Here is a 25,404-nt window from a genome sequence, read left to right on the forward strand (position 1 = left end):
GGTCTATGGTCAGTGTCTGCTCTATTGTTGGTTTGTTGTCTCAATGACACATTACCAATTTCCATTCTCAAATTTAGCATAATAGGGTATAAAACCTATTTAATTATATATCTTTGCAGTTGATACTATTGGTGAGGAGGTGTCAAAACTGAAATCACAAAAGGCAGAATTAGAGACACATATTCAACACCTTGAAATGAAATTGAAATTAGTAGGAAAAGATGTTGTGGCTACCAATACTACAGCTGAAAATCAAGAGCAGATTCTGCATATTGATACAAGTCAACAAATAGCCAGGTAAATGTAGACAAATAAATTAATATAAAAAACTTTCATTTCAAAAGATGTTTGAACATTAAACTTATGCATTGTTATGCATTATGCAGGAAGATAGGGTCAACAATAAACCAAACATTTTTAAAAATCACTTTTACCTTTCACGTCAGTGTCAGAGTTTAGAGCAAGTAAAAGAGCAGGAAGCCTCTCATCCCATCTAGTTTTACATTTTTTAGCTCATATCTTGTATCTCAGATATCTTCTCTTGTTAAGCTTCAATTGTTCTTTTTGTAGATGTGAAGATGAAACTATTGGACATTTATATTATGATTGTCAAGTGACATCAATTTTTTATGCCCCACCTACGATAGTAGAGGGGCATTGTGTTTTCTGGTCTGTGCGTCCGCTCGTCTGTCCATCCTTCCGTCCGTCTATATAAAAAATCTAAGTAAGATTTTTTTTGTTCAATCAATAATGAAAGTAAAATAGTGAAATAATCATTCGCTTTTAGCAGCCAAAATGGTTTAATTTTGTCAAATTAAGCGATGAAACATTGATAATTACTGTTACACTTGCAAGTGAATTAGCCGACCTCATTAAATCCGTATTCATGTGAACTTCAATTTAACCCCTCGCTAGAGATTGACAACGCATGCATTATACGTGTACATGTTATTTAAAGAAAAAGAATGTCAACAATGAAAAAGAAACTACGGTAAATCATTTGATTACTGATTCGATCTATACAAAATCAATCGTATACGGTTAAACACAATGAGACACATAAATTTTTATTCTATAAGATAAAATCAAACAGACCTATAAAAATCCAATTGCACGTGTTGGTTTAATCTATTTATATCGTTATTTATATTTACATCGCTTATATGGTCATCTGAGGTCCAATCAATAGTTAATTAGATGGCGTCTGGACTAACATACACACGAAACGAACCTACATATTATCTATACCATGCTTTGTATACTGTTTATTTTCGACTTTTGGTAGTTTGGATAAATGTTTTACATTGTTATAAATCAAAAATGAGAATTTGAGTCAAATCGGTGACCATGAATGTGACAGCTAGTGTCCCTTTAATCAACTTGAAACTTGGTACACATGTGCCCTATGATATGATCTTTCTAATTTTAATGCCAAGGTAGAGTTTTGACCCCAATTTTACGGTCCACTAAACCTATAAAATGATAGTGTGAGTGGGGCATCTGTGTACTATGGACACATTTTTGTTTATATTTGTTTTGTGCTTGTCTGAATAATTTCTATGTTAACATTGAATTTAACAAAAAGAACTTTTTTCTTGGTTTTGTAGAAGAAAGCTTATTTTTAAATTTTCTTGTAATTTTTGCCTAAAAAAACACATCTACAAATGCAAGCTAGAAGAAAAGCTTCCAAATCGTATTGAATTAAAAAATAGACTGAAAAACTTTTATAACTTAGAGTTATATACAGCAAGAAAATACAACAAAGTTTTTGAACTTGAAAAACATTGGCCACCTTTGCTAATTTTTATCCTGATTGGTAATCTAACAACCAAATTTGTATCAATATATATCTTTTTGACCTATTTATGGAACAGAGCAAACAACATGTAATTGTTCTTGTCCTCATTTTCATGAACAAAACTGTTTGTCTGTCTGTCTGTCTGTCTGTCCCTTGCTCCATCCAGATGGAGTCCGGCAAACCAGTTTTCCATACTTTTGTTCTTCTTTCTTGAAGATATTGATTTGATTTTTATGCCCCACCTACGATAGTAGAGAGGCATTATGTTTTCTGGTCTGTGCGTCCGTTCGTTCCTTTGTTTGTCCTTCCATCCGTTCATCCGTCTGTCCCGCTTCAAGTTAAAGTTTTTGGTCAAGGTAGTTTTTGATGAAGTTGAAGTCCAATCAACTTCAAACTTAGTACACATGTTCCCTATGATATGATCTTTCTAATTTTAATGCCAAATTAGATTTTATATCCAATTTCACGGTCCATTGAACATGGAAAATGATAGTGCGAGTGGGGCATCCATGTACTTTGGACACATTCTTGTTTTCATCATGCTTGAAGATATTGATTGATAATTGGAATATATTGTTTTATCATGTCAAGTTACAGATCAAGTTCAAATTTTTGTTTCAGTCTGATAATTTTTTGCAGAGTTATGATCTTCAGACTTATAAAAATCACTCTTATACTCAGTTTTGCACACTGTTTTTAGTCATGCTTGAAGATATTGACTTGATATTTTCTTTTTGTTTACATCATGACAGTTTATAGAACAAGTTAACATTTTGTTCCAGTAAAATGAATTTTTACCCGGTAGATGACTATGTATTGCCATGCAATACTCTCAGAATGCTAATGTTGGTATGAAGAATCATTGCAAGGTTTTCATGTTCGTTGGACAGATTCTTGAACCATTCTTCTGACCTAATCTCACTTCATTGATCAGTGATCTACATAAAGTTTTAATGGTTAGGTCCTTTTGTGTCTAGTGTAAGCAATTGATTTAGTCATCTACATTTGGTGCATGGAATAATTGTAAGGTAAACTTGTCTGTTCGTCTGAGGATATCTGACCTTGACCTTATTTTGTTAACATTAATAAATTTTTCTTTTCATAAAAATGCATGTAACATCTGTTGCTGGACATCTTCTAACCATTCACCTATCTTAAGCAATAATTTTAAAAATAATACTGTGCAGAGGCAGGTTAATAAGGGAGGGGCATGGACCCTATCTTATGGACCTACATATAATTTTATGGTTAATGAATAGACTTTAACAAGTCCCACTCCTCATGGTTCCCATTAGGAGAGCCCCCTTTTTCAAAATCCTAGATCTTCATCTGTTGTGTTTTCTTGTTAAGAGTAAAAACATTGTCAGAATATTCTGTTTATTATTAAAATGAAATATTTGATGATTGGCATTTCTTTCAGAGACACACATGCTACTTTCATGAACAAGGACAGTAAACTTAAAACAGAGACTAAAATGGGAGACATAGCTGCTCAGGTTGCCATGCCCAAGGTAGGATTTATAAAATTCTTGCATGATGTCTTGTTTTTGTCTGGCAGTATGTTCCATGATAAAGTGTGCCATTAACTATGAGGATCAAAATTTTCTTCCTTTCAAAGGGGCATATAATTGGAGAGATGTAAAATGAATTCATGATTTTAAAAATTATATGTCATAAACTGCATTTATATGAACTTAATACTAGTTAAAACAAATAAAGAAATTTATGAAACCAGTAGATGTGTATCTCTTCAAAATCTAAGGGGCCACAGTGGCTTAGTGTTCTAAGTAAAGTCTAATAACTGTATCACTAGCTTGTCAACACTGAGGTTGTAACCATTTTCCCATTCCATTGATATTATTCAGACTCTCTTTTGGCTTAATGTAGACCATTAGACATACCTCAAATAACTCTTATAAGGGTTTGTATCATATAATCTTTTACGAATTAACAATAAAAAAAATAATTTCTATTTAGAAAAAAGCTGACAGTTTATTTGTAAATATTTTTAATAATAAATAAATCACTGCGGATGTAGTGTTTCCAATTTGGTGTTGGCATACAAAAAAACCCTCACGTTGACCTGCTTCTGAGGCATGCTACAAATGATCCTGACAACAATGGTTAAGTCGTGTCATACACCATTGTGTATATAAATCAATTAAGATTTACGGCATAATAAGTTCAAGTAGGTTTAGCAAATGAGAAATTGGCAAAGTACGGAATTTCGACCTGGTGACATTTTTCAAAATTTTTAGATAAGTACCTTGTGTTATATTAAGGTATACAGGATATTTTCTGAGACAAGTGCTTGTGGTATTTGCATAATAGATATATTTTAAAAGATCTTTGCCCACATTTATTTTGTGTTAGAAACCTATATTTTGTAAAAATTTGATCATCATCCAAATTCAGACAGTATCAAGCTTGAATTTTGTGGCCAAATTTGCCCAATTTGTGCAGGATTCGACCTCTGTGGTTGTATCAAGCTGTGCTCAGAAAGCATTTTATAATTTACTAGGATTGTGATATCATCAATTTTCCTGCCAAAGGTTATTCTCAGGACACTCTGGCTTCCTCCACCAATAAAAACTGCCCACTAAGAAAAAGGCAATAATACTAAAAGTGGTGCTAAACACCAATCAATTAATCTTCAAATTTTATATTTCATTCAATTTTATTTTAAGAAAATTATTATATTAATGTTTCGTTTTTAGGCAAAAAAAACTATCTGACAGTTTCATACAATCAACTAACTGCCAATCTTTCATTACAAAAGAAGAGATAGTCATCAGAGTGTATGTTGGAAGTATTCTGAAACTTAATGTGGAAGGTATAGTAAATGCTTCAAATGGAAATTTATCTCATGGGGGAGGAATTGCTGATGTTATATGTAGGGCAGCAGGTTATGATTTTCAACAGGAGAGTGATGCATACATACAAAGAAACGGCCCTTTAAAAGATGGAGAGTGCTGCTCAACTTCTGCTGGCAATCTTCAGTACAAGTGTGTTATACATGCCATTGGTCCAAAATGGTATGATTACCCTACCGATAAACGGCAGTGTGCCTTTATCTTACAAAGAACAATTGAAAATTGTTAACATGAAGCAGAAACTAATGGTTTAATATCAGTTGCTGTTCCATCTATAACTGCAGGTGTGTAAATTTATGGTTTATGTTGTGAACTTACTTATTTATAATACAAACGTGTCCGAGTGGGTAAAATGTTACATGGGTGTTCACAACAAGTGTTTGTCTCATTACCACGACTTTATACACGGCAGTTACCTTTTGTGCAAACAACATGTAAAAATACAATACTTTATTATCAATACACAATAAATATACAACAAGTTTAGTCACACAGGAATACGCGAATAAATAATAACAAATGAACAATCAACGTTAATGTGTTTGAATTGCTGATCGCGCTATATTTAACAGGGGAAACTAGGATCTATATATAGGGCAAAGTATATATTTAGAACTTGATGCGGAGATCAGTAAAATAGTGTGTAAAATGTATGCAGTTTACCTCTTATAAAATATAGTACAAGTTAACTATCAATCTTCTTATTCTTCAACGTGTACATGAAACAGCTTCTCTCTTCAAAACTAGATAATCTATTGCTGGATGGAAGTTGACGTCAACAATGGGAAAGTAAAAGTACGGGAATGAGTATAATTTAATGTCATGTAAATTGTATTTTAACAACTCTGTTTGCTTCCTCTCTTAGTTTTAATACCTCTTTTCTCTGGTCCTTCAGTTGTTTTTTCAAAATCTTCTATTTGATCAGTTTGAGTATCTCCATCTTTGGTTTGGATGGATGTTTCTGTGTCTGTTATAATTTCAACAACTTCTTCTTGTACATCAACGACGGTCCCGGGATAGTTGATGGTAAGATCTTCTGTACCAAGATTACCCCATGTTACATTATAAGGCACATTGTTCTTCTTTAGCAATGTATTAACTTTACTATCTGGAACGTCAGCTGCTAGTTTTGCATGGAGTTTATACTTCTTTACATGGTTCTCCAAACGGTTTAAACTGTTACATTTGAAATGGCATATGGTTCAAAAATAAGGACAGTTATTATATGTTGTTTGATTGAATTGAACATGCCAGATAGCTTCTTTTAAAGATTTCATCTCATCTCCACATTTCCTACAGTTAAAGGAGGCTTGGTCATTTTTCATCTTCTATCTGCAATAAACAGAATACAAAACACATTTTTTGTAATTATCGGTTACTTTGAAAAGTGTTGAACAAGTTATCAGTTACATGGATAAAAACTGTTGTTTCTTTTTTTTACCCAGGATGGAAAAACAGAAGATTCATATGCTCTTAGGTTATCAAAATGGATATTACAACTTTTTCTGTAATCTGTGATTTGATAAACTACAGGACTAAGTTGTTTAATCACTACAAATGGACCATTCCATGGACTTTCAAGCTTGTAAAAAAATGGTTTCTTCTTTAATACAAGAGATCCAACTAAAAATGGTTTATCAATTATTTTCGTATCATGGTCTAGTTTTTGCTTTTCCACTTACTGTTTAAGATTTTCTCGAGCTACATGGTATATTTCTTCCATATGAACTCTCAAATCATCAACTTATTCATGTACAGGTTTCTGGGCATTCTGACGAGGTAATTGGATACAGTAACTTATGGGGTAGATTCACTTCTCATCCTAACATTAATTTATTTGGACTTAAACCAGTGGAGGGATGAACAGTACTTCTGTATGCACTCATTAATATTGGAATATAGAAATCCCATTTTCTATTGTTTTCATCTACATAAAATTAATAATTTTTCCTAATGTTTGGTTAAATTTTTCAATTAAGCCATTAAAGAGGGACAAAAGATACCAGAGGGACAGTCAAACTTGTAAATTGAAAATAAACTGACAACGCCATGGCTAAAAATGAAAAAAGACAAACAGACAAACAACTTCGTAAAGGTTGGCGGACTGGTGCTGCATGTACTGTGTCTATTCTCTGTTTAAGCACAGAACAAGATCCAAGTTCTATTTTCGATTTAGCGAAGGCATCTCTGTGTTTTACGAGAACGTTTGCCAGTGTTACTTTTGATGTTTTTACAACTGTTCTGAAATATATTCTTGGAGTTCTGAACAAAATTCATCTACTGTATTTTATCTTGATGATGTAAACACGTTTTCAGATGTGTCATGTGTTTTTACGGGATCATGTTATCTACAAATTTTGGGTATTTTCGTCATTTGGACATCTGTCATATCAATAAAGTCTGTCACTTCATCCACAGTTCCCTGCAGAGTTCCTATTAAAGTACCTTCTTCAATTTTCAATGGACTATTTTCCAAGTTTATGAATCGCACTGGTATAGACGGTATTTGTGTAGAAACCAATCCTTTCCCAGCAAGAATTTTGGGATTGCCGTAAATTACTGGTTCAAACAAGGCATAATTACTTTAAATATCTCTGTATCTGGTACTGGTACTGGTATTTGTATAATCATCTCTGATTGAGATTTTATGGAAATGCTCTTATTAAGAACAATCCTTAATACTTCTCTTCTCTTCTCTTTACTTCACATGGATACCAAATGTCTTTTATTTGAATTCCACGTTTTGTATTTACCGTGATGTCCATTTCATCAATAATATCACAGCCATGAAGCAAATCTTCATTTAAACGAGCTACATATACTGGCCAAGTAAAACGCAGTGGTTCCAAACTCATTTCTATCTCTGTAATACCAGTTGCTGACATCTTTTCCTCCTCTTCAGCTACTAACAATTCACGTGTTGCTGTTTTCAACTGAAGATTATGTTCTTTTGCAAAGGTTCCTATAAACCTTTTCACTGAGCACAGTGACCTCAGCACCTGTGTCAATTACCGCTTTTAACTCATAATCATCTATTCTAACATACGTTTGAATAACTGCTGATTCAACTCTGTCAATACATACACTATTTTCTCCATCAACACTATCATCAGAAGATTCGTTGTCTTCAAAGTGTTTCTCTGTTAAAATTTCAGAAGTTAAAACAATAGTTTTCTCATTCATATCAATTATATACTGATTCACAGCATCAACCCTGGACAAAACTGGGTTTTCAATATGTTCATTCTTGCTACATTGGTCTGATTGCTTACTGATAATTTCAACATCACTGCTTGAAGGGCATAAACCTTCAGTAGTTAGATGTTTCTCAGAAGTGTTTTTCTCTGAGGTTGCAAATATTCTTTTTAAACAATTTTCTTCTGAACATTCAATTTCCTTCTTTGGAATTGATTGTTGTCTTTTCTCAATAATTACTTCATTACTCTTTGGGGCTAGTGCTTGGCCTACAGGCACATCCCTTTCTAGTTAAAAGGATCGAAAGTTGTTTTGACTGGTGCATATACATCTCTTTGTTGGTTTTCTCCATGATGGCTATTTCTGTTTGGTTCCCATATATCTTGTTTTGATGGACAATTACGCCTGAAATGACCAATTCTATAACAATTATAACACCATTGTTATTACTCTCCGTTTTCTTTGCTTAATTGGGCTGCTTGCTTATAGCATCTTACGTCATATTTTCATCATAAAGACCATAAAGGAAATGCTCAACAGTCAATTCCTCGAATATCTGTGTCCCTTTAATTTCTGGGTAAGCTTTACTTATCAGGTTTAAAACTCTATGAGCAAGTTCTTGTAGGCTTTCTTTGTTCTGCTTGTGAAGATCTTGGAGTGCTGCTCTGTGTTTTGATGGTAAAATATTGTCACCGAACCTCTTCCTCAACTCAACAAACTAAAAATATCTGTCTGTACTGCATTTGGGATACTTTAAGCAAAGTTTAAAGCTTCATTTTGCAAACATAATAACAGTTGTGTTGCTTGCTTCTGATTGTCCCATGCATAGCTTCTTGAAATGAACTGGAATTGACACCAAAATGATTCCCATTCAGTTTTGTCATTATAAACAGGAAGTCTATGTTGTGGTTCATTTGATGACATACGACCTATATTTGATACCTTGGAATATGTGTTTTCTGGTCAACGATGTCTTTCATATCTCGAGTACATATTATCAGCAGTTGCTCTTGGATATTCTGTTCCTCGATCTGCTTGTATAATTTCTGGTGGAAAATTTGTCTGAGGTTCAGCATAATTACTTTTGGTATGAGTATAGTCAGGCATATTTCTAAGAAATTGTGAATATCTTTTGTAAGTTTCTGGGTATTCCGTAAATCTTTCATGATGCGTACTATCAGAACTTCGAAATGTCGACTGTCTATGATCAGGGTAAGTATCAACATACTGATATCTGCCCACTTCAGAATAGTCCATTCTCTGTTGTTCGTGTCTAATCATTTCACACCTCTTCCTTTCAACAGTGCTATGAGTGCTTTGATGTTCTTTATTGCTTTGACCAGATGTTCTGTTTAATTATCGTCGTTCAGAGTTATCAGTACTCCAAGTAATTGGATTGTCCCTCATGTCGGAGTGATCAGTATTCCCTGCACTTTGGTATGCATTTCTGTTATCTGAGTGACCAGTACTCCAAGTACTTTGATATGTTCCTCTATTTTCAGATGGAACAGTTTTCTCTGTACTTTGATTTATTGGTCATCTATTGTCAATTGAATTGTTAGTATTTAAGGTACTTTGATGAGCCTCTCTGTTTATTTCCCATCTAGGAATTTTATCCCATTTTCTCATTGTGGTTATTTCTTCTTCATTCATAACTATCATTCTGTCTTGGCATGGTACTTTCATCAGCGAAAATTGGTGTATTACCTGCCGATACACAGGTCATTGTTTCATTTTCATTTGCTGCTGAATTTTGTGGTACGTTTTTCTCGATTTTTATTCAATATGTGTGAATCCGATTCTGAACCTAAACAACTTCTTGGTTCATATAAACTTCTAGGTCTTTGAACCATACAGTAGGTAACTGACGACTTCTGAGAATCATTCTGATTCAAATGTATACTATTACACGAACGTCGAAATTATATACTTAGAAAGTATCTATTTTGAAACGACTTTGAATGAAAAATTTATTTGTTTCTTACAAACTTCTCGTTTGTTATTTTCGTAGTATTTCGAAAGGAATATAAATTCGCAGATTATTAACACTCAAATTAAAAAGTCTTATTCTTTATGTCTAAACACGATACTTAAATCACGGTTTATACAATATTATTCACGTCTGAAAAAAATCAAACCTAAAAGCTAATACAACCTTCAAAGGATTTGAAATGTTTATTGAAATACCAAAAACGATCATATACACAAAAAAAACACCAAAAACCCTTCAAAACCAATAGCGAAATCAGCTATAAAAAGTCTAGCCCTACAGTTAGATTTCAAAACCAAAATCTAAATACGCTTTGAAAAGTTGTGAAATTTGAATAACCACATTTATTTATATTGACTTTCTAATACCTATTTCTTTTGCAGGTATTTTTGGTGTACCAAAAGAAATATGCCGCCAAATGTATTGTCAGGCAGTTATAAGTTACAGCAAAAAGCAAGGGAAGTTAACCTCATTGAAAGAGATACATTTTATTGACAAAGACCAAGATATGATAGCAATGGTACAGCAAGAGTTCAGTAAGCACTTAACATGTATTCAACAGAAGCCTTCAGCAGAACCAGTAGGCCAAACACCAAAGACAAAGGAATCAACATTCAACAAACAATACATGACAAGAGTAGGGTATGAAGAATCATTGCAAGGTTTTCATGTTCGTTGGACAGATTCTTGAACCATTCTTCTGACCTAATCTCACTTCATTGATCAGTGATCTACATAACGTTTTAATGGTTAGGTCCTTTTGTGTCTAGTGTAAGCAATTGATTAGTCATCTACATTTGGTGCATGGAATAATTGTAAGGTAAACTTGTCTGTTCGTCTGAGGATATCTGACCTTGACCTTATTTTGTTAACATTAATAAATTTTTCTTTTCATAAAAATGCATGTAACATCTGTTGCTGGACATCTTCTAACCATTCACCTATCTTAAGCAATAATTTTAAAAATAATACTGTGCAGAGGCAGGTTAATAAGGGAGGGGCCTGGACCCTATCTTATGGACCTACATATAATTTTATGGTTAATGAATAGACTTTAACAAGTCCCACTCCTCATGGTTCCCATTAGGAGAGCCCCCTTTTTCAAAATCCTAGATCTTCATCTGTTGTGTTTTCTTGTTAAGAGTAAAAACATTGTCAGAATATTCTGTTTATTATTAAAATGAAATATTTGATGATTGGCATTTCTTTCAGAGACACACATGCTACTTTCATGAACAAGGACAGTAAAGTTAAAACAGAGACTAAAATGGGAGACATAGCTGCTCAGGTTGCCATGCCCAAGGTAGGATTTATAAAATTCTTGCATGATGTCCTGTTTTTGTCTGGCAGTATGTTCCATGATAAAGTGTGCCATTAACTATGAGGATCAAAATTTTCTTCCTTTCAAAAGGGGCATATAATTGGAGAGATGTAAAATGAATTCATGATTTTAAAAATTATATGTCATAAACTGCATTTATATGAACTTAATACTAGTTAAAACAAATAAAGAAATTTATGAAACCAGCAGATGTGTATCTTTTCAACATCTAAGGGGCCACAGTGGCTGAGTGTTCTAAGTAAAGTCTAATAACTGTATCACTAGCTTGTCAACACTGAGGTTGTAACCATTTTCCCATTCCATTGATATTATTCAGACTCTCTCTTGTCTTAACGTAGACCATTAGACATACCTCAAATAACTCTTATAAGGGTTTGTATCATATAATCTTTTACGAATTTACAATAAAAAAAATAATTTCTATTTAGAAAAAAGCTGACAGTTTATTTGTAAATATTTTTAATAATAAATAAATCACTGCGGATGTAGTGTTTCCAATTTGGTGTTGGCATACAAAAAAAAACCTCACGTTGACCTGCTTCTGAGGCATGCTACAAATGATCCTGACAACAATGGTTAAGTCGTGTCATACACCATTGTGTATATAAATCAATTAAGATTTACGGCATAATAAGTTCAAGTAGGTTTAGCAAATGAGAAATTGGCAAAGTACGGAATTTCGACCTGGTGACATTTTTCAAAATTTTTAGATAAGTACCTTGTGTTATATTAAGGTATAAAGGATATTTTCTGAGACAAGTGCTTGTGGTATTTGCATAATAGATATTTTTTAAAAAGATCTTTGCCCACATTTATTTTGTGTTAGAAACCTATATTTTGTAAAAATTTGATCATCATCCAAATTCAGACAGTATCAAGCTTGAATTTTGTGGCCAAATTTGCCCAAATTGTGTAGGGTTCGACCTCTGTGGTTGTATCAAGCTGTGCTCAGAAAGCATTTTATAATTTACTAGGTTTGTGATATCATCAATTTTCCTGCCAAAGGTTATTCTGAGGACACTCTGGCTTCCTCCACCAATAAAAACTGCCCACTAAGAGAAAGGCAATAATACTAACAGTGGTGCTAAACACCAATCAATCAATCTTCAAATTTTATATTTCATTCAATTTTATTTTAAGAAAATTATTATATTAATGTTTCGTTTTTAGGCAAAAAAACTATCTGACAGTTTCATACAATCAACTAACTGCCAATCTTTCATTACAAAAGAAGAGATAGTCATCAGAGTGTATGTTGGAAGTATTCTGAAACTTAATGTGGAAGGTATAGTAAATGCTTCAAATGGAAATTTATCTCATGGGGGAGGAATTGCTGATGTTATATGTAGGGCAGCAGGTTATGATTTTCAACAGGAGAGTGATGCATACATACAAAGAAACGGCCCTTTAAAAGATGGAGAGTGCTGCTCAACTTCTGCTGGCAATCTTCAGTACAAGTGTGTTATACATGCCATTGGTCCAAGATGGTATGATTACCCTACCGATAAACGGCAGTGTGCCTTTATCTTACAAAGAACAATTGAAAATTGTTAACATGAAGCAGAAACTAATGGTTTAATATCAGTTGCTGTTCCATCTATAACTGCAGGTGTGTAAATTTATGGTTTATGTTGTGAACTTACTTATTTATAATACAAACGTGTCCGAGTGGGTAAAATATTACATGGGTGTTCACAACAAGTGTTTGTCTCATTACCACGACTTTATACACGGCAGTTACCTTTTGTGCAAACAACATGTAAAATACAATACTTTATTATCAATACACAATAAATATACAACAAGTTTAGTCACACAGGAATACGCGAATAAATAATAACAAATGAACAATCAACGTTAATGTGTTTGAATTGCTGATCGCGCTATATTTAACAGGGGAAACTAGGATCTATATATAGGGCAAAGTATATATTTAGAACTTGATGCGGAGATCAGTAAAATAGTGTGTAAAATGTATGCAGTTTACCTCTTATAAAATATAGTACAAGTTAACTATCAATCTTCTTATTCTTCAACGTGTACATGAAACAGCTTCTCTCTTCAAAACTAGATAATCAATTGCTGGGTGGAAGTTGACGTCAACAATGGGAAAGTAAAAGTACGGGAATGAATATAATTTAATGTCATGTAAATTGTACTTTAACAACTCTGTTTGCTTCCTCTCTTAGTTTTAATACCTCTTTTCTCTGGTCCTTCAGTTGTTTTTCAAAATCTTCTATTTGATCCGTTTGAGTATCTCCATCTTTGGTTTAGATGGATGTTTCTGTGTCTGTTATAATTTCAACAACTTCTTCTTGTACATCAACGACGGTCCGGGGATAGTTGATGGTAAGATCTTCTGTACCAAGATTACCCCATGTTACATTATAAGGCACCTTGTTCTTCTTTAGAAATGTATTAACTTTACTATCTGGAACGTCAGCTGCTAGTTTTGCATGGAGTTTATATTTCTTTACATGGTTCTCCAAACGGTTTAAACTGTTACATTTGAAATGGCATATGGTACACAAATAAGGACAGTTATTATATGTTGTTTGATTGAATTGAACATGCCAGATAGCTTCTTTTAAAGATTTCATCTCATCTCTACATTTCCTACAGTTAAAGGAGGCTTGGTCATTTTTCATCTTCTATCTGCAATAAACAGAATACAAAACACATTTTTTTGTAATTATCGGTTACTTTGAAAAGTGTTGAACAAGTTATCAGTTACATGATAAAACTGTTGTTTCACTTTTTTAACCAAGGATGGAAAAGCAGAAGATTCATATGCTCTTAGGTTATCAAAATGGATATTACAACTTTTTCTGTAATCTCTGATTTGATACACTACAGGACTAAGTTGTTTAATCACTACAAATGGACCATTCCATGGAATTTCAAGCTTTTAAAAAAATGGTTTCTTCTTTAATACAAGAGATCCAACTAAAAATGGTTTATCAATTATTTTCGTATCATGGTCTAGTTTTTGCTTTTCCACTGACTGTTTAAGATTTTCTCGAGCTACATGGTATATTTCTTCCATATGAACTCTCAAATCATCAACGTATTCATTTACAGGTTTCTGGGCATTCTGACGGGGTAATTGGATACAGTAACTTATGGGGTAGATTCACTTCTCATCCTAACATTAATTTATTTGGACTTAAACCAGTGGAGGGATGAACAGTACTTCTGTATGCACTCATTAATATTGGAATATAGAAATCCCATTTTCTATTGTTTTCATCTACATAAAATTAATAATTTTTCCTAATGTTTGGTTAAATTTTTCAATTAAGCCATAAAGGAGGGACAAAAGATACCAGAGGGACAGTCAAACTTGTAAATTGAAATTAAACTGACAACGCCATGGCTAAAAATGAAAAAGACAAACATACAAACAATAGTACACACGACACAACATAGAAAACTAAAGAATAAGCAACACGAACCCACCAAAAATTAGGGGTAATCTCAGGTGCCCCGGAAGGGTAAGATGATTGGTGAAAAGGGGTTGATTTCGTTTAATGGATAACAAGGAGCCTACACAATTATTGGAATAAATTGCTTTGAAAATTAGTCCCTTGATCAGTATGGATTTCCAGCGGAATTCCGAATCTAAAAACAAACTGATTAACAAGTTTCTCGGCAACGTTATGGCAATATTGGTTAGGCAATGGATAGGCTTCCATCCATCTGTTAAAGTGATCACCGATCACTAATATAAACTGATTGCCAGTTTTGGATTTGGGAAATGGTCCCATGACATACAATGCTACTCTGTCCATTGGATATCCATCATGATAATTCTGCATAGCTGCATGGTTTTTATTGATTGCTTTCCGAAGTTTACAGCATGATGAACACTGTCTGATGATATGTTGCTTTATATCTTTCCTCATTCTGTACCAATGAAAATGTTCCTTTATCTTCGTTGTTGTTTTCTTGATGCCAAACTGAGCAGAAAATATAGAATCATGGCACCGCGTCAATTTTTCAGACCTTAAAATCTCAGGAACTGACAACTGATTTTAGGTACATCAATATCAGTTTGGAATTAATCTTTGGTACACTACACCATCCATAATAATATTATTCCAGTTAAGCCAATAATTCCTTGTGGCAGGACTAAATCTAACAACCTGTTCTCTTGTTGTTAGTTCTTTTGACTCCTTCCATGTAAATAAAGGGCCAATTTCATTGTCTATCCTCTGTAGTTCTTTCATTTCAGAAGTAGTATACTTCTGTAACCAGTTGGCAGGTTTTCTTGCTTGTTTAGTACTACTTCATGTACTGCACGAATTGATCCAATGTCCTTAATATTGTCAACTTTTTCATGGAACTCAGTCCAGTCATCTGTTTTGTCTTCGTGTACAGGAAAAGAATCAGTCTTTTCTTGACAGTGCATCGGCATTATTGTGTTTTATTCCAGCTCTATGTTGAATGTCAAAGTTGTATTGTGACAAAATTTCGTGCCATCTGGCTAACTGGCATTGGGGATCTTTGAAATTGAACAGCCATCTTTAAAACTGTGGTCAGTTCGTAGTAAAATCTTGTTCCCTAGAAGAAAATGTCTGAACTGATGGACAAATGTGATTACTGCCAGAAGTTCTCTCCTCGTGACATTATAACGTTGCTTTGCTTTATTTAATTTCATTGAACCAAAGGCAATGGCTTTTTCATGTCCATCTTGTACTTGTGACAAAACTGCTCCTATGCCTACATTAGATGCATCTCTATCCAAAATGAATGGTAACTGTGGATGTGGATATGGTAAGACTGGTGTTGAAATTAAAGCATTCTTTAGTTTAGTGAAAGCTGCTTCACAATCTTTTGTCCATACAAACTTGACATTTTTTCCTGTGAGCTGAATCAGCGGTGATGCAATTTCACTAAAATGTAAAATAAAGCGCTTATAGTAGTTGCAAAGACCAAGAAATTGTTGAACTTCTTTGAAATTTTAGGGAATCTTCCAACTTGAAATAGATTCTGTAATTTTTGGATTCGGTTTAATTCCATCTTGACCAACAATATGACCCAAATACAGTACAATTGGTTTCAAAAGGTCACATTTAGAATTTAATTTCAGTCCAACATCTCTAAGTCTATTTAAAACTTCGTCTAATTGTTTGAAGTGGTCTTCCAAATTGGAGCTGAATATAATGATGTCATCTAAATATATTAAAAGAGTTTTACATTGAAGTCCAGTAAATACTAATTCCATGCATCCTTGGAAAGTACTAGAAGTATTACCCAAGTCAAAGTGAACTTCAGTCATTTAGCAGTTTATTAGCATTCACAGTTCCCACTTGACAGCAGTTATTTGGCAGTTTATTAGCATTCACAGTTCCCACTTGACAACAGTTATTTGGCAGTTTATTAGCATTCACAGTTACCAAATATAAGGCAATGATTCATTTGCATAAAGGCATTCCAATAGCATTCCGTAGCTGTTTCTTAGCAGTTTATTTAGCCTTCACAGTTCTTTGGCAGTTATTTTTAACGAAAAATTTAAATGAGATCTGAATATTCATGAGAACTGCTATAAAAACAGCTATTAAATAATGAATATTCATGAGAACTGCTATAATAACAGCTGTCCATAATGAATATTCATGGCAACTGCTAAGTTATACATCCTAATATGGTTTTATAAACTGCTAATAACTGCTGTGGAATGCTATCAGATCTGCCAAAAGTTGCAATACAAAAAGGTGACACATGAATACCCGTAATCAATATACAGTGTACAAGATACGAAAGCAAAAATTATTAAAATTCTAATATTTTACTGATAGTCTTTGTGAAATTTCAAAAAGTTGTACTTAAGAAACTTATATTTGTAATTAGAGCAGTAACTATCCAATCTAATAACCGACTTAATTTTAAAGGAATGTAAACAAAAATGTGAGAAGCACTTACTTTAGCTGGTCTTAGACCCCTTATTAATTATGTTAGTGTCCGTAATGATATAGGAACAATTAAAAAAGCACTTTAAATTATTATCAAGACTTTTTAAAAAGCAACTTATTGAAGAGATATTTAACTGCTAAGAGGCTAATAATTACTACCTTGACTAAGTGATTTTCAAATTAGAAGTTATTTCATTTATCATTATTTTATTACCAAACATGCCAAATGTACTGTTTTTATTCTATTACATGTGGACCAAAAGACAACAGTTATATCCTCTTTCTCTTTTGGAATTTTAAACAAATAAATTCTTGATACATGTACGTAATATATATTAAGTTTCTTTTTTTCTGAAACAAATTAAAGTAAAATTATATATTATAAATTAATTTCATTAAATGGATTGTTTGGACAATTTTAACCAATCAGCTATTCACAGTCTAATGGTTTACCTCCCCCTTTTTTCAACTCTTGAATATGATAAGATTGTTTTTTTTAACAAAATAATAGATTAAAATAATATTATTCATATCTATTTTTTTCAAATAACATCTTGAGCTGTAAGTATATATATATATATATGCTAACATTCTATTACAATCCTGTCAACATCAGATATTCTATTTAAATAAACAACAATCCCCCTTTTTTTGGGGCTTTCTGTATGATTTCTGTTTCCCCCTTCAAAGTTATGTCAGAATTAAGAATATACACAAGAATTAACTATAACTTTCAACTTACTGTACTGCAGGTGTGTAAAAGTATTCAATTCATCCAAAATTAAGCTTATATTGACAAAAATACACTTTTTCACTAGCAAGTATTTCCATGCACACAACATGGAGTCAAAATGCACATTTGAAAATGATCAAATTATCTTCAAATAAATGTTTAACTTCAAGCTGAAAACATAGCCAGATCCAAGCATTTTTATAACAAAGATTAATAGGTCAACTGCTATCGAACTGCTGTCATAACTGTTGTCCCGACTGCTAAGAGGAATGCTAAGATGAATGCTAAGACGAATGCTAAGAGGAATGCTAAGACGAATGCTAAGAAATGGTGAAATGTGGCAGTTTTTCAAACTGCTATTAGATTGAATGATTAGAACAGCTAAAGGACTGCTAAAAATATGAAAAACTGGTAAATAACAGCTAAAAAACAGCTAATAATAGCAGTTCAGTTTGACTTGGGATATACATAAACCAAAATGCATCTTGGTGTATTCAAACAGCCCATATTTTTTTTGTAAATGCTGTTTTCTTACGGTCTTTTTCATTCAGCTCTATCTGCCAAAATCCACTTTGAAGGTCAAAACAGGAAAATATCTTTGCAGATGACAGACAGTCAAGGCACATATCAATTCTTGGCAATGTATACGTGTCCTTTATAGTCAAATCATTTATTTCCCTATAGTCAACGCACCATCTGACAGAACCTTATGGACTAAAACCACAGGTGATGACCGGGCAGATGAAGATGGTCTAACAACTTCAGTTTCTATTTGGTCTCTTAAATATTTTTCTTCCTCCATTTTGAAAGCTTGTGGTGTCCTTCGTAAAGGTTGGCGGACTGGTGCTGCATGTACTGTGTCTATTCTCTGTTTAAGCACATAACAAGATCCAAGTTCTGTTTTCGATTTAGCGAAGGCATCTCTGTGTTTTACGAGAACGTTTGCCAGTGTTACTTTTGATGTTTTTACAACTGTTCTGAAATATATTCTTGGAGTTCTGAACAAAATTCATCTACTGTATTTTATCTTGATGATGTAAACACGTTTTCAGATGTGTCATGTGTTTTTACGGGATCATGTTATCAACAAATTTTTGGTATTTTCGTCATTTGGACATCTGTCATATCAACAAAGTCTGTCACTTCATCCACAGTTCCCTGCAGAGTTCCTATTAAAGTACCTTCTTCAATTTTCAATGGACTATTTTCCAAGTTTATGAATCGCACTGGTATAGACGGTATTTGTGTAGATACCAATCCTTTCCCAGCAAGAATTTTGGGATTGTCGTAAATTACTGGTTCAAGCACGGCATAAATACTTTAAATATCTCTGTATCTGGTACTGGTATTTGTATAATCATCTCTGATTGAGATTTTATGGAAATGCTCTTATTAAGAACAATCCTTAATACTTCTCTTCTCTTCTCTTTACTTCACATGGATACCAAATGTCTTTTATTTGAATTCCACGTTTTGTATTTACCGTGATGTCCATTTCATCAATAATATCACAACCAATAAGCAAATCTTCATTTAAACGAGCTACATATACTGGCCAAGTAAAACGCAGTGGTTCCAAACTCATTTATATCTCTGAAATACCAGTTGCTGACATCTTTTCCCCCTCTTCAGCTACTAACAATCCACGTGTTGCTGTTTTCAACTGAAGATGATGTTCTTTTGCAAAGGTTCCTATAAACCTTTTCACTGAGCACAGTGACCTCAGCACCTGTGTCAATTACCGCTTTTAACTCATAATCATCTATTCTAACATACGTTTGAATAACTGCTGATTCAACTCTGTCAATACATACACTATTTCCTCCATCAACACTATCATCAGAAGATTCGTTGTCTTCAAAGTGTTTCTCTGTTAAAATTCCAGAAGTTAAAACAATAGTTTTCTCATTCATATCAATTATATACTGATTCACAGCATCAACCCTGGACAAAACTGGTTTTTCAATATGTTTATTCTTGCTACATTGGTCTGATTGCTTACTGATAATTTCAACACCACTGCTTGAAAGGCCTAAACCTTTAGTAGTTAGATGTTTCTCAGAAAAGTTTTTCTCTGAGGTTGCAAATTTTCTTTTTAAACAATTTTCTTCTGAACATTCAATTTTCTTCTTTGGAATTGATTGTTGTCTTTTCTCAATAATTACTTCATTACTCTTTGGGGCTAGTGCTTGGCCTACAGGCACATCCCTTTCTAGTTTAAAGGATCGAAATTTGTTTTGACTGGTGCATATACATCTCTTTGTTGGTTTTCTCCATGATGGCTATTTCTCTTTGGTTCCCATATATCTTGTTTTGATGGACAATTACGCCTGAAATGACCAATTCTATAACAATTATAACACCATTGTTATTACTCTCCGTTTTCTTTGCTTAATTGGGCTGCTTGCTTATAACATCTTACGTCATATTTTCATCATAAAGACCATAAAGGAAATGCTCAACAGTCAATTCCTCGAATAGCTGTGTCCCTTTAATTTCTGGGTAAGCTTTACTTATCAGGTTTAAAACTCTATGAGCAAGTTCTTGTAGGCTTTCTTTGTTCTGCTTGTGAAGATCTTGGAGTGCTGCTCTGTGTTTTGATGGTAAAATATTGTCACCGAACCTCTTCCTCAACTCAACAAACAAACTAAAAATATTTGTCTGTACTGCATTTGGGATCCTTTAAGCAAAGTTTAAAGCTTCATTTTGCAAACATAATAACAGTTGTGTTGCTTGCTTCTGATTGTCCCAAACATAGCTTCTTGAAATGAACTTGAATTGACACCAAAATGATTCCCATTCAGTTTTGCCATTATAAACAGGAAGTCTATGTTGTGGTTCATTTGATGACATACGACCTATATTTGATACCTTGGAATATGTGTTTTCTGGTCAACGATGTCTATCATATCTCGAGTACATATTATCAGCAGTTGCTCTTGGATATTCTGTTCCTCAATCTGCTTGTATAATTTCTGGTGGAAAATTTGTCTGAGGTTCAGCACAATTACTTTTGGTATGAGTATAGTCAGGCATATTTCTAAGAAATTGTGAATATCTTTTGTAAGTTTCTGGGTATTCCGTAAATCTTTCATGATGCGTAATATCAGAATTTCGAAATGTCGACTGTCTATGATCAGGGTAAGTATCAACATACTGATATCTGCCCACTTCAGAATAGTCCATGCTCTGTTCTTCGTGTCTAATCATTTTCACACCTCTTCCTTTCAACAGTACTATGAGTGCTTTGATGTTCTTTATTGCTTTGACCAGATGTTCTGTTTAATTATCGTCCTCCAGAGTTATCAGTACTCCAAGTACTTGGATTGTCCCTCATGTCGGAGTGATCAGTATTCCCTGCACTTTGGTATGCATTTCTGTTATCTGAGTGACCAGTACTCCAAGTACTTTGATATGTTCCTCTATTTTCAGATGGAACAGTTTTCTCTGTACTTTGATTTATTGGTCACCTATTGTCAATTGAATTGTTAGTATTTAAAGTACTTTGATGAGCCTCTCTGTTTATTTCTAATCTAGGAATTATATCCCATTTTCTCATTGTGGTTATTTCTTCTTCATTCATAACTATCATTCTGTCTTGGCATGGTACTTTCATCAGCGAAAATTGGTGAATTACCTGCCGAAACACAGGTCATTGTTTCAATTTCATTTGCTGCTGAATTTTGTGGTACGTTTTTCTCGATTTTTATTCAATATGTATGAATCCGATTCTGAACCTAAACAACTCCTTGGTTCATATAAACTTCTAGGTCTTTCAACCATACAGTAGGTAACTGACGACTTCTGAGCATCATTCTGATTCAAATGTATACTTTTACACGAACGTCGAAATTATATATCTATTTTGAAACGACTTTGAATGAAAAATTTATTTGTTTCTTACAAACTTCTCGTTTGTTATTTTCGTAGTATTTCGAAAGGAATATAAATTCGCAGATTATTATCACTCAAATTAAAAAGTCTTATTCTTTATGTCTAAACACGATTCTTAAATCACGGTTTATACAATATTATTCACGTCTGAAAAAAATCAAACCTAAAAGCTAATACAACCTTCAAAGGATTTGAAATGTTTATTGAAATACCAAAAACGATCATATACACAAAAAAAAACCCAAAAACCTTCAAAACCAATAGCGAAATCAGCTATAAAAAGTCTAGCCCTACAGTTAGATTTCAAAACCAAAAGCTAAATACGCTTTGAAAAGTTGAAAAAAACTATCAAATCAGCGGAACACAATATTTCAAAACCAAAAGCAAAAACTGCCTTGAAAAGTTTTGAAATTTGAATAACCACATTTATTTATATTGACTTTCTAATACCTATTTCTTTTGCAGGTATTTTTGGTGTACCAAAAGAAATATGCCGCCAAATGTATTGTCAGGCAGTTATAAGTTACAGCAAAAAGCAAGGGAAGTTAACCTCATTGAAAGAGATACATTTTATTGACAAAGACCAAGATATGATAGCAATGGTACAGCAAGAGTTCAGTAAGCACTTAACATGTATTCAACAGAAGCCTTCAGCAGAACCAGTAGGCCAAACACCAAAGACAAAAGAATCAACATTCAACAAACAATACATGACAAGAGTAGGGTTTAAAGTTCAAATTTTGCAAGGCGATATTACAAAATTGAGAGTAGATGCCATTGTGTGTCCACAAGATGAACAGTGTCAGTCAAGAGGAATGATAGCAAGAGCCATAGAGAATGTAAATGATAATGTATACAAAAGAGATGTGACTGGAATGAAAATGATACAGAAATGTGAGGTCAGATTATGTAAGGCATCCCCTAAAACACTGCCATTTACGTATGTCCTTCACACAGTACCACCAAGATTTGACAAAAATTCAGCAAAGGACAGTTCCAAGTTTAATAGAGAACTACAGATAACCTTACAGAATATAGTAAAGTTATCCAACGACAGACAGGACATCAGTACTGTAGCAGTGCCTGTCCTCGGTATAGGTATGTTTATTTACTACAATGAAACATTGATATTTAAAAATGCATGATATGAAAAGAAGATATGGGAAATGCCTTTGAAAATTTGCTTTGAAATAGATGTGTGCACAACGTCCACAAAACATGCTGCATGTCCCTCTATTTTCATAATGTCTATGAATACGTGGCTAGGGTTGTTCCAAAATATATCAGATGGAGGATGAGAGGCACTCAATTTGATTAAATGTTGGGGGTTGCATTTTCCTTAGAACTATGTAAAGAATTATAAGTTAAATGATCTTTTTTTTTTTATTGATTATTTGGGTCTTATTCTGGAACAGCCCCTAAATATTTTGCAATATTTAATATCTATTGCTAAACAAACCTAAATACATTTTCACCAAGTGGTATTAAAAGAAATTCTTTTCATGCTTTTAAAGTAAAATATAATTATAATATTACAGTTGAACTTATTCAAAGGAATTCTTTTTCACTTTAAGGTCACCTGGTCGAAAGCCTAATGAGCTTTTTTCATCTGTTGTCGTCTGTTAACTTTTACAAAAATCTTCTCCTCTGAAACTAGTGGTCTAAATTTAATCAAAGTTGACCACAATAACCATTTTGGTATCTAGTTTGAAATAAAATATAACTGATGACCCTGCGTGCCAACAGAGATGGCAGACATAGCTAAAAATAAAACATAGGTGTAAAATGCAAGATCTACGAATTTGTAAACTCTTAATAGAGTTATTCCTCTTTAATGATACCTACCGTGCAAGACCCTCATGGGTAGTCAATGTGTTTAAAACCACTGTCGTTGTCTTTAATGATAATTTTAACTAGAAAGTAGCCATTGTTGAAGATGGAGTGAGCACCACAGGCTGAGATCTTTAGAGCCTCTAGCTTAGATTGAGGATATGATGCCATGGCTCTATTATGCTAAACTTTTCATGCCCTCTTTACTAAAGAGTTCAATAATGGTAATACTATTAATACCATGATAGCAGGTTGCATTGATTATTGGTTTTTAAAAATGCTATTAATTTTATCCAGTATGTTTTAAAATAAATTATTTAGTCTGTATATTCTTCAGGTACTGATGGCCTTGAGACCCCATATGCAATCTTTTCATCAGTTCTGGCAGCTGAAATCATGAAAGCAACACAGTCATCATGGTTAAATTTCCAAGAGATCATTATTGTCACTAGTGAATGGGGAATGGCTTATGCAATAGCAGAGCAATTAGACAAAGAGCAAGGCTTAACTCAAGTTACATCTTTTCAAAGAAGTAGAAGGCGTCAAAATAAAGAATAGGAATAATAATACAGAATTATTTTACATCAAATGAGAAATTTAAGTTAATATATGTTCCTGTTGTGATTTTCATTGTTATCTGCTAATGTATTTTGATTTAGGCATTTTAAGTGCTAGATATTTAAAGTGGGATATAATAAGTGCTAAATATATTAAGTTGGATATAATAAGTGCTAAACATATTACGTTGGATATAATAAGTGCTAAAGTGCTAAAAACAAGGAATTATTTGAATCTAGCATTAATTTAAATTCTAGAAAATTGATAAGAAATGTATGATGAAATCTAACCAAACTAAATACGACAAGCCATGCATGCATGGCTAAGGGGGTTAGTAAGTTCATACTGAATTATCAGTTAAAGAAACTTTGAACACAAAAGTTGGGTTAGTTTTCATCATACATTACTTATCAATTTTCCAGAATTCAAAATTATTCCAGATTCAAATAATTTCTTGTTTGTATATTTAAAGTGGGAGATGATAAGTGCTTAATATTTTTATTTGGAATAAGGAAGAGTTAAATGTTTTCAGTTGGGAATTCATAAGTGTTAATTGTGAATTTAAGAGGGAACATAAATCTGAGAATTATTTGGGGAATATCTTGTTCTGCCTCATTTCACTTCTTCATCAAACTCCTTTTACAAGTTTTTGACCTATAACGAGGATTTACTTTGATCTAAATACTAAAACAGATTGGTGAAAACTGTGAACAGAAAATATGACCAGTAATACAAGATATGTGTTAGATTGGTGAGGATTTCAGGCTTCTATTACATCAAAATGTAAATTAAGTTTTGTCTTCAAATGTGCTGTTTTGAAAGAAACGTTTTTACTACATCATGTACATGTACTATCAAACTATATTTGTATTTGAAATGCTTTTGAACTTTCAAAAATTTCTTGACAGTTTTAAATTATAGATAACAAGACAATGTTCTTGAAAATTTATGAATATCTGATATCACTTTATTAGATAATGTAAATATATTCTATTTGTACATGTACAAGATATATTGTATTCAGATGTGCATTCTTTTATGAAAATTGTAGTCAAATAATCGATTAAATCTTAGTTTAAAATTTTATCTTGCAGACTGTTGAACAGAAAAAGTCGAAAAGTGGCAGGCCCTCTTCTAACTTAAAATAAATAATCTGAAAAGATTTAATGTGTATTTCAAAAGCACATTGTCATTTGTGGCAAATGATAGTTTTAATCTGGAAAAGATTTTATTTTTAGTTTTCATTGTTTGCAGTTTAGAAGAAAAATCATTCCTA

General features: G+C 33.0%; 1 protein-coding gene across 1 annotated transcript in view; it reads left to right on the forward strand.

Annotated features, from left to right (window-relative positions):
• The window catches only part of LOC134692732 (uncharacterized), a 37,843-nt gene extending 12,882 nt beyond the window's left edge, over window positions 1–24,961 (forward strand). Inside the window, exons 4-8 of the mRNA XM_063553237.1 lie at window positions 120–297; window positions 11,069–11,159; window positions 12,369–12,483; window positions 22,206–22,838; window positions 23,908–24,961. Coding sequence (XP_063409307.1) covers window positions 120–297; window positions 11,069–11,159; window positions 12,369–12,483; window positions 22,206–22,838; window positions 23,908–24,128 — 1,238 coding nt within the window. The 3' untranslated portion in view covers window positions 24,129–24,961. The remainder of the gene's footprint in view (window positions 1–119; window positions 298–11,068; window positions 11,160–12,368; window positions 12,484–22,205; window positions 22,839–23,907) is intronic.
• The last annotated feature ends 443 nt before the right edge of the window (window positions 24,962–25,404 follow it).

Source organism: Mytilus trossulus, chromosome 12, assembly GCF_036588685.1.
Source record: "Mytilus trossulus isolate FHL-02 chromosome 12, PNRI_Mtr1.1.1.hap1, whole genome shotgun sequence".
NCBI lineage: Eukaryota > Metazoa > Mollusca > Bivalvia > Mytilida > Mytilidae > Mytilus > Mytilus trossulus.